Source organism: Bactrocera latifrons, unplaced genomic scaffold (genome assembly GCF_001853355.1).
Source record: "Bactrocera latifrons isolate USDA-ARS-PBARC rearing strain unplaced genomic scaffold, ASM185335v1 scaffold_244, whole genome shotgun sequence".
NCBI classification, from domain to species: domain Eukaryota; kingdom Metazoa; phylum Arthropoda; class Insecta; order Diptera; family Tephritidae; genus Bactrocera; species Bactrocera latifrons.
Genome location: NW_017536008.1, coordinates 221,742 through 232,105, shown reverse-complemented (window position 1 = coordinate 232,105; position 10,364 = coordinate 221,742). Strand labels below are relative to the sequence as shown.

The window sequence follows — 10,364 nt, the reverse complement described above, 5'->3', positions numbered from 1 at the left end:
TTCACTTGGAATATCTAATTGGCGCCACGTAGCGAAAAGAAGAAACGACTGGCGCGCTGTTGTTAACTCGGCTATAATCGCGTAAGCGGTGCCTATGCCAATCAAGAAGAAGACTTGCTGGTTTGGCTATCGAATGGTTCAATTCAAGTCATATTTTATGAGCGAATCAAATATTCCTTGAAGAGAGAACCGTTATGCAATGCACAAAAGAAGGGACATGAAGTGGAAAACTAGAATGCTGTGATCTTTTAAATAAGATAAAATACAGTTTATCTCACCACCAGTAGATAACAACACCATCGACAGGATTCCATATTAATTTTTCATAAAATATTTGAATGACTAGTTGTTTGTTTGTGCAACTATGATGAAATTCGTGTACTTATGCCTCAACATTCAGGGTTTTCCCGGAAAGTAATAGAACTGATTTTCTTCCGCCGTGACTATACATCGGAGCAAGCGCGCACGCACCGACTGGATTCGGTAGAGGGCGTTCTTAGCTAACGAATGAGCGGCTAGTCAGTTTACGTCTACGAGAGAAACGTTTGATATGATCAAGCAGGCTTACTCAGATGTTGCTTTAGCATAAAGTAGTATGTTTCGGTGGCGCCAGGTCTTTTTGGGAGAAAGACTCTTTTTCCTCTTGGACAAACCGTCAGCCCCAAGTTTTAGGTGGAAGCCCTCAAGAGACTCAAACGAAGGATTATCGGGTCCGGCAAGACATCGCAGCCAATTGGAAGTTGTACCATAATAACGCATCGGTTCAGACCTCCTTTCTTGTCAACAGATATCTAACCAATGCCGGCATTTCAACACTTCTGTGGCCCTCCGGGACTTTTGTTTCCTTGCCTGAAGAAGGTGATGAAAGGTAAGCGTTTCGAGACGGAGATCCAAACAGCATGCACTGTGACTCTCAAGGCTATTCCGCAGAATACCTTCCGTCACGCCTTCAATGCCTGGAAATCGCACTGACAGCACTGCAACGACGCAGAGCTAGCCTGTTTGTATAGTTTTTACAGGATTGTAACGATTGGTTTCATATATTTTTTTAAATCGACTCATTCCAAATACTTTTCGAAAAAATCCGGTATTATGATGAGTTGCTTGAAGCTTCCACCTGCTAAGACAGTCGTTACAACATGACTTTTTTTTGCAAATAATTTTACGGCTAATCGATTCTTCTCAGTGAGAAAGCATATGCATTTAACCGACATATCTGCTTGCCCTAGAGGCTGCAAAGATCGGTTATTCGAAATGCGATCAATCATTGAGCAAATTCGCCACCGACTGGCGTATTGCTACAGAAAACTAAAGACACAAATTGCATTTTTACAACCTCTTCCCGCACTTTCAAATGTATGCGGCTTTAATTGTACGTTCCGATCGCTTTGCAAATCCTTCCTTGCACGAAAATAATGGATTGTTCAAACGAGGTCGGGGATCAGCAGTTCAACGCATTAGCGATAATGACATGTAGACATATTTAGATCTTACACTAACTGCATCATGGATGTATATCGGAAGGACTGTCAGGAGCATAACCAAATTTTTGGATTCACTGAAGTTTCGTGCTTTAGTTTCTCATTTCAGTTTAAGTACAAAAACTGGTCATTTACAACTGGACATTGAAACCCCACTTCGGGAAGGGCTATCACGAATGGAAGCTTCACAATCTCAACACTCTACCCTAAATCGCGCGTTCCGCACTTTTCGGGATTCAAATTCAACCCCCCGAATAACTGCGTAAGGGTAACGGACGTTGTAAAATACTTCACTGTACGAAAAAATCATATAAATATAATATGCCTGAAAAGTAAGGCGCGTACTTGTGCGTGAAACGTGACAACAACTGTTTTGCCTTATATCATGAAAAATAAGAGTTAAAAGTACAATACAATACGAAATACTTTCAAATAATATATAGGATCGAGCATATCCACATGTAATATACATATAGTATGTATATTTATACATTTTAAATAAACTAATTATAATGAAATATATACTATATGTATAATGTTTAAGTTGAACTGAACATGTCTGTATATAAAATGGTTTACAGAAAATGTGATTAAAAATGATACAAATTATAATGAAATATATTATATGTATAATGTTTAAGTTGAACTGAACATGTCTGTATATAAAATGGTTTACAGAAAATGTGATTAAAAAATATATTTAGTGATTTCAAATAAGCAGACACATCTTCCAGATTTTTATCCGTTCCAGAAGATTAATTATTCCGTCCAGCTCTTAAGTTAATTTTATTCTCATAATGAATTGAAAATGTATTTCTTTTTGTATCTCGAAATAGGAGAACGATTATGTAAATCATGGATAGGATATATAAAGATATAAAAAGCAACGACAAACTAATTGACGGCATGTGATTTCAAACAGACACTTCCCTTGATGGAATCTACGCTTGCTTAAATCTTCGGGAATGTGGCGTAATGGTGAAAAAATAACTGACATTGAATAAGGACGTTTATATGCTTCAAGATATATTTAAATTATAAAATTATCGACGGATTTCTGCACAATCCTGAGGTCATAAAATACTCTTAACCACGGGTTTTCTCCCAAAGTACACACAAAAAAAGATTTTGAGTGGCTGCCAGAAAGAATGTTCTTGGCAATAAAAATGGATTAAATTCAAAGATACAAGAGTTTTTGCCTAGGGACTTGGTGCCATAGAATTATTTTGATACTGTTTGCGATGCCAACGCAGCGGTGAATAATCCAATTGAGTTTTTGAATTCATTGAATATGCCGGGCATGCCACCGCACCATTTGCATCTGAATGTTCTATCTCCGGTTATTTTGCTTCGTAATTGAACCACCACGAATTTGGATGAAACAAGATTAGTCATTATCAAGTTTCGAATGGAAAATGAATTGTGTATAGTGTTAGTTATTTTTAAGCCCGGTCCGCTAGTATAGGTTAGGTGACCCGCTTTCAAACCAGAGTACTTAGAACTTCCTACTACTACTTTTTCAGTTCGGATTTTGGAAAAAGTAGTTGGAAATCCGTATAAAAAAGTAAACCCCTGTAAAATATTTAGTTGGGAGATGCCAAAAAACTACCGCGTAAACGATAACCCTGTTATTCAGATGATCACACAAGTAATCATAGTTTACAACAAACAAGTAAGAAAAAAAGTAGTCGATTATTTATACACTAGTAATTTGCAAGGATTTGGAGGATGGAGTCATTTGTAGAAGTTCACCCAAGTGAGGAAAGTTTTCTGATCGCCATTCACTTGGAAGTGGCCAGAAACGATTCTTTTACATATGACTCAAGCAGCTCATGACTTCCGGTCCTTGACCAAGTATCCTCTGGGTAGCCTATGAACATCCGTTTGAAAGCGAGCTAAAGTGAGAAGGCGAAACATTCCCTGCATAGGGTTGTGCGCTGGGTTTGGGGAAATACGATGGACGGGGCAAGGAGAGAGACGAGTAGGTCCTTATGGCATTTACTACAGTGGCCATATAAAGGAGCGCAAGTTTGGTGTGGGATTCGTGGTGGGAGAGAAACTCCGTCGCTGAGTACTATCATTCACCCCGGCCTCTTTCTTTTTCTGTCTGYAAATGCGTCTCGCTTCCCTCTTCAACTCTCGGTATCTATCCCATCCCGCACGTGTTGTGGTCGATCGTAACGTTGCGAGGTAAGCAGTCTGTTTTCTCTCCTCTGCGACATTTCACTCCTCATTGTACCAGCTGTTCGTTTGCTTTCTCCGAAAATAAATGGTATCAGTTGTAGCTTCACGTAAGAGCTTGAAATTCCGTCCCACAGTTCCCTTATATCGAGTTGTTGACGAGTGCTCTCAGAAAGCAGGAGTGCAAGTCAAGTAGAAAATTGTTTGGCTATCTGTTGTAACTGCACCTTTTCGACGTCGAACCTGCCTTATGTTTGTGGACGTGTGGTTTTTGCTGCACAGAGGCGGGTGCGAATCTTGGATGCAACAAGATAGTGGGCCGAGTCAATATTAGGACTTCTGAGCGTACGCTCGTATAAAACGCTGGAGGCGTGTCTTCCGTCTATCACAACAGGCAGCTTTGTGAATGTTACTCTGCTGGAATCTAGTACTGCAGCTAACCATGTTACAGGCCCCGGCGAAGTCGATCAGCCTCAACCCATTTGGGAATGATTCCTCGTGATAGTAACACTTTTTCATATATTTTAGAAAGTCAGGATAGAAGACTGATTGGTCTGTATGAAGACGGCTGTGTTAAGGTTTTCCCAGGTTTTTCTATCAAGATAATCTGCTACTTTTTTAATAAAATTGGATATTATTCAAAACTGAGAGTTGCATTGATTTCAATATTTGGTAACTCAATTAGCATTTTTAGGTTAATACTATCAAGTCTCAGCAACTTTTTTGGATTAAGCTCTTTTATGGTTCTTATATTTTCAGAAGGTGAAGTCTTAAATGACTTGAGCGACTCGTTAGCTGTATTGGGTAAGATTGACATATTAAAATTGTTCTATGCCCAGTTAGGTTAATACATATACCTTTTCTAGGTGGTTTGCAAAATAATCAGGTTTTTCCAGTTCACTTCCCGTCCAATTTCCACCCAAGTCTCGTATAGGCATGTAGGAGTTGATTAGTGGCTTCATAAACTTTTGAACTTTCAAATGGAATTTGGCGTGCTTGAATTTGGACACAACTTCTTTATATTGTGTGGTTCCTCAACGGTAGTTCTGCGATGGAGCAGATATTTTAGATTGTAATTCAGATGTGTTTTATTTTTCTTAAGTTGGTTAGAATCTGACATCGATTCCATTTAGAGCATTGGTTGTGGGCCTTTGTTCCTGTTAAAAACGTTTACCACCGATTTAATACTGAAACCACCTTCTTCTAGAGCTTTTTTAACATCATTAGAGTCTATCGAAAGCCCTATACCATTAATGACAACTACTAGGCCTTTTGAGCTCTTCAGTTGGTAATCCATGAAACTTTTTTCAGTGTAATTTATGTTTGAATTTTTGTTTCTTCTATGTAACCTTTTTTCAAGATCGCATTTGAGCTCCGCTCACGCAAATAATTGGAGGGGGTTTGGTATTCATGACTGTGTTGGTACCCTTTTCATCGTTGTTAGGCTACCCTTGCATCGTTGTTAGGCTAAGAGAAATCCGTTGCCATTTAGAATGTCTGTCTTTTTACCATTTGGCGTGCCTGGTTGAATTTCAGTATTGTCCGCAGATTTGACTAGACTGAATTTCCTTTTTACGTTTATGTAGTGATCAATACCAGTTTGAACAGATGTTCCAGTTTTGCTTGGTACATGCTCATCTTGCATTTTGTTTTCCTTCGCTTTCCTTGCTTCCAGGTACCTGCATACTGGTTGCTGTCAGCGTATTTGTTGTAACCCGATGACTGTTTTCTGCTGCTTCTGCTGACTGCGTCCTTTTCTCAGTTTCTTTTTCGGCAGATCGCTGCGATGACTAATCTTTGCAATTACGAATTTGATAGTTGTCGCAATCAGAATTGAAACCGATAAAAAATTAGTAGGTGTCATTAAGTAGGTGTCAATTAAGATATAATTGGTTTGATGCTCGAAACAAAATATGTATCGGTTTTAGGTGTCACGGAAACCAATTTTATCGGTTTTGCTATCAGAAATAAAGTAAGAAGAGAATCGCTAACAATTTGAAATTTAAATTAAGAAATCAAGTTATTTTATTGTTGCGAATTAATTTAATTAATTAATTTTAGAAAACATAAGAATAAAACGCGAAATATCTTAATTATTGAGTTTTATAAAAAATTAATATTTTTAAGCGAGGAGCTTGCGATTCGATTTTTTTGAGGCTTTTTTTGGGAGGAAAAGAAATAATTGATTAAAGCGAAATTTCCAGGGCCTATAGTTATATATTTTAACATCATCCGAAAATTTCTTGGATACGAAATCTTTGATATTCTGCCTTTGGGAAGCAATTACCCAATGAATCTCTCATGTACATTTGTCGGACGGTAGGCATTATGCAGGTGGCAATTTCTATCAGAAGCTAAAAATTCTAAGAGATTCATATTTGTTAATAATTTATGATCTAGTTTAACTAAGAAAATTTAAGAAAAACTTTTATAATCCAATTTGTTTTTAAATTTGAAAAAAGTGGTTTTTGACCAAAAAAAAATTGTACTTTCTGTTCAAACTTAATTTTTCTTAGCTTTTTTTAGTTGAAATAATAACACAATTCTTTACGACGTTTAATTTTTTTTTTTAATCCTGTCCGCCAATTAATAAAAATCGTAAAAATTAAAAACCGAGGAATCGCGCGTCAATGTTTTCGGTCTCTGCCCAAGAGCTCTTATTCTCTAGACGCTCGGTCACTATTTTCCTTCTTGCTTCGACAATATTTCGAATTCCCATCTATAACTTTAGGGACCTATTTTAGGGAAAATTTTAAGTATATATTAGATTTCTCCCATGTGAAGTTCACGATGAGAAAAACACAAATTTCTAAATTTTTCATGGGTAATGGCAATCACGCGAAGTTTACGATGACGCTGTATACATATATATATTATTTAACATATAGATCGATTACAGTTTTAAAAACACGATATCTTTGGTATGAAATAGCTACAGGCGCTGAGATCTTCATATTCGGTATCGAAGTACTTGGTATTGTCCAATTTCAACTATTTTTAGATGAGAGGTGGAATACAGTTGTGCCAATATTTAAGCTAGGTTATATTTCAATATCTTCTTTGTCGTTTGAGTTATCGATGTAAAAGTCAAAGGCTGGAGTAGTTTAGAATGATGTCATGTAAAGTGATGAACATTGTATACTAAATATGGTTTAATATTCGGAGATTTTGGACACCCAATATGGTTATATTTAACTAATTTGAAGTTTTGTTAGAGAGTTATTTACATATGTACGTTAAGTACTTTTGAGCATAACGTTTATATCGAGATGTGCGTGGTTATTATCCAATTTCATTCACTTTCACACCGTGTCACTGAACTTAGAAAGAAATTTTTCACTAACTTTGCCTGATTTATTTTTATTACTTTGAGAAATAAGTTCATTAAGCCTATTGGGAAGTCACGACATTCTAAAAATAAATTTAAAGTACAGATGTCCCTACTATGATCTTTCAAACCAAATATAAATAGGGTGTCAATACTTCTATTTTGCTGATCTCAGCCTCCTCAAAAGTGACAAGTGTGTTCAATTTTATCAATCCTATTTTAAGGCTTATTTAATTATCTCTTAAATTGACGTACGGACAGAAAAATTTCAATTCTTGATTAGCTTGAGGTGTTAGAAAAGTCGAAATTGCAATAAGTGATTCGATTAGATAGCGTTAATTTTAAAGTTGTAACCGAAGGTGTATGATTAGAAGATAAGGAAAAAAATTAAAATGTTAAAGTAAAATAAAGCTTTTGGGTTATCGTTTCACGTACTTTCAAGAAGTAATATGCTTAATACTTCTTTATATAAAATGTTTTTTTACAAACAAATTCCATATAGAATATAGAACCATATAGTACATATATACAAAAAACAGTGGTAGGTTGTGATTTTCATATTGTACCTGATAACGTTGAGAACAGCATCGGCCGCAACATGATTGCATTAAGCCAACAGCACTATTCGTTGAATGAGCAGGACTAGCCATCGGCGATGGAGAACCAGTACGCTTCGGTTGACCATTGTACGGTATTTCAAGCTCAACAAATTCGCGATCCTTTTATTATTGTTTAATATTTATTTGTTAGTATATACAATACATATATTTTGGCAGCATTGTATGGAGAATTTAAAAACGAGCGAAGGCACAGCAATAAGTGTACAGCGGAAAAAAGAGGAAAATATTTACTCGTAAATTATATAATATGCATACGATAATATATAGTTGCTATAGTTGTAAGTGAATTTGATATAGGAAAATAAATACACACATTCATATAAAATTAATACTCGTAGTAACATTTTATTTTAGATCAAAAATAATTGAATAAAAAAAAAATATGACGATATGCATGCAGCATGCTATCAAATTAATACAATGATGCATTGTCCAAAGTTTTGGCAATTAAAGAACTCAAAAGTGAAATTTCAAAGTCCACTTCATAGAGGACCCCATTTTGTATATAATACTAGTACATTTTAATACCATCGCAAATATGTTGCTAAGGGTATATCGTCACCTGAAATGCAAAATAACGTATCATCAAAAAATTCGGAATTGAGTATCTTATTGATTTCGCTTCACTACTTCAAATTATTTTTTACATACATTTAACATTTTCAGGTTCTGCGGTCAGATATAAACCTGTATTAACCAATATTAAAATTGTATTTAATTTCATTTCGTGTTTCACTCATGCCACTGTAAATTTCACTCAGAAAACTGATGCCGCAGTAATTAGCGCAGCTGGCATTAACACCTTACATTCTTCCGACCGTATTTAAAAAAATAAGTTGATTTATGCGCAATATCAGCTTCTTGCCCCCATGTTTGAGGAGCACAGCCTGAAGGCTCTTGTTTTTAAGCCGAGCAATGGCTATTCGAACTTCGTGTGGTTCAGGTCTACCTCCTATGACGATGTTGTGCCGACGATTCGACTATCGATTCGTGTTCTGTTCCCATGATATCAATAACATTGCAGTCACCATTCGCAAGCTTAAGAATCTGGTTCGTGTTTGAAAATACGCCTTTCTTCTCTCGTCTTCGATCAATGAAACTCTTCGGGGGCGACTAAATTCTTATCTTTCTCTGGTTATAGAAACTTGGCTGCAACCAGGCAGTAGTCCGAACTCTCTTAGACGTGATCCCAAGCTTCTCTCGTGTTATTTGCCAAAAACTCACTTGTGTTTGCTCATTTTGCCAAAAATGTTTGAACTAGTGGATTGAGAATCATAGGTAAACTGTAACTGGATGTTAAATTTTAATATTCACTTTTTTACCAGTATTGAATATAATATATTGTGAATATCTGTTAGTCTGTCGTGAAAGAAATATCTCGAGAAGGGTACAAGAAAAAAACAATCTTCGACTCACATTTTACATTAGAAACGGATTCTGAGCAATTTTTGGTCGTCAGTCAATTTGTGCGGAACAAACCGTACACACACCTTTCGTAAGCTCAAATGTTCCGTCAAAAATCGATCTTTTGGAGAGGCTCAATTCCATTTGACAGTTTCGATGGAATTTAAGGTGATCACGGATTTTGATTGGCATGTTGATCGTAATTTTTGTCTTCACGACTTTGAAAACGTTGAAACCCCTCGTGCCCTCTGCTACGGGATAGGCAATAATCGCCATAAACTTGTTTCATCAATAAAACGTTTCGGTAAAAGTTTTACCAACTTTAAAACAAAATTTAATGTTGACTCTTTGTTCGAAGCTCATTTTCACACTGATAATACAAATATACTAAGACTTAAAACGCAATAACTTCACTTCCAATCAAAGAAATGTCATGCAATTCTCACTGGACAATCGATAAAGATAGCAGATTTTAACGCACTAGTCGACATATAGATGGCGCCACCAGGGGACGCTAGATTCAAAAAGTCCTGTTTACTTTGGAACTCTCCTTGTACAAATATTTGTGTAAGATTTGCTGTGTTGATTTTTGAAATATTGAAGTATCCTTGAGTTTTGCTTGGTATTCATTGATATTAAAGTGATTTACTCTTACTTTTTTGCAGAAGTTAGCTTCAAGCTGTTAGGTTACAAACATGTATGTGTTTTCTAAAGAAATTATTTATTCAGAACACGGAAGAACGCGCGTTTACTGTTAATCATACTGTTCCTTAAGATCTTTGTATTCTTCGCTTCGTAAACTATTTTAATTATTATAGGAAATATGCACGTATTTTTCACTTCTTAGCATTCGAACACGAGCTTAGTTTATATAACCTTTCAATACGTTATATTCTTTACATTCGCACTCATGACCCATGACTGATAGAGTGTTTATAATTTTATTTTGTGTAGTCAATGCTAATTAATAATATAAGAATGTCGGGATAAGGTTATGCACCAGTTCTAATACCCTTTACACTAACATTTCTTATTGAAGGTATAAAAAGAAATTTATCTTCATCTTAGTGGTTCGGCCTGAAAACTATACTTATAATTGATAATGCTGCTAGCTAAATTTCGTACAGATATCTTGTCAAATAAAAAACTTTTCCATACAAGGACTTGATTTTAACAACAGGGTGGCTGCTGAATTTTGTTACATTAAGAAACTCAAATAATTTTTTTTTTTTTTGCAGAGTATGGAATTCATTTTTCTTTTATTCATGTTAAAGCTCATTACATTTTATTAAATTTATTCATGTTAAAGCTCATTACATTTTATTAAATATAGCTTAATTAGTTTTAAAA

The 10,364-nt window shown here is 35.6% G+C and overlaps 1 protein-coding gene across 16 annotated transcripts in view; it reads right to left on the bottom strand.

Annotated features, from left to right (window-relative positions):
• The window catches only part of LOC108969217 (potassium voltage-gated channel protein Shal), a 172,881-nt gene that overhangs the window by 103,604 nt on the left and 58,913 nt on the right, over positions 1–10,364 (bottom strand). For 6 of the 16 annotated variants that reach the window (XM_018933781.1, XM_018933782.1, XM_018933784.1 and 3 more), the window contains 3 exons: positions 7,557–7,709; positions 4,520–5,452; positions 4,366–4,457 (listed from right to left, as the gene is read on the bottom strand). The exons of 1 other annotated variant lie outside the window; for it this stretch is intronic. In XM_018933781.1, coding sequence (XP_018789326.1) covers positions 5,297–5,452; positions 7,557–7,709 — 309 coding nt within the window. In that variant the 3' untranslated portion in view covers positions 4,366–4,457; positions 4,520–5,296. Of the gene's footprint in view, positions 1–4,362; positions 4,458–4,519; positions 5,453–7,556; positions 7,710–10,364 lie in introns of those variants that run through there. 9 more of the 16 variants (XM_018933789.1, XM_018933787.1, XM_018933790.1 and 6 more) reach the window with 3 other exon arrangements.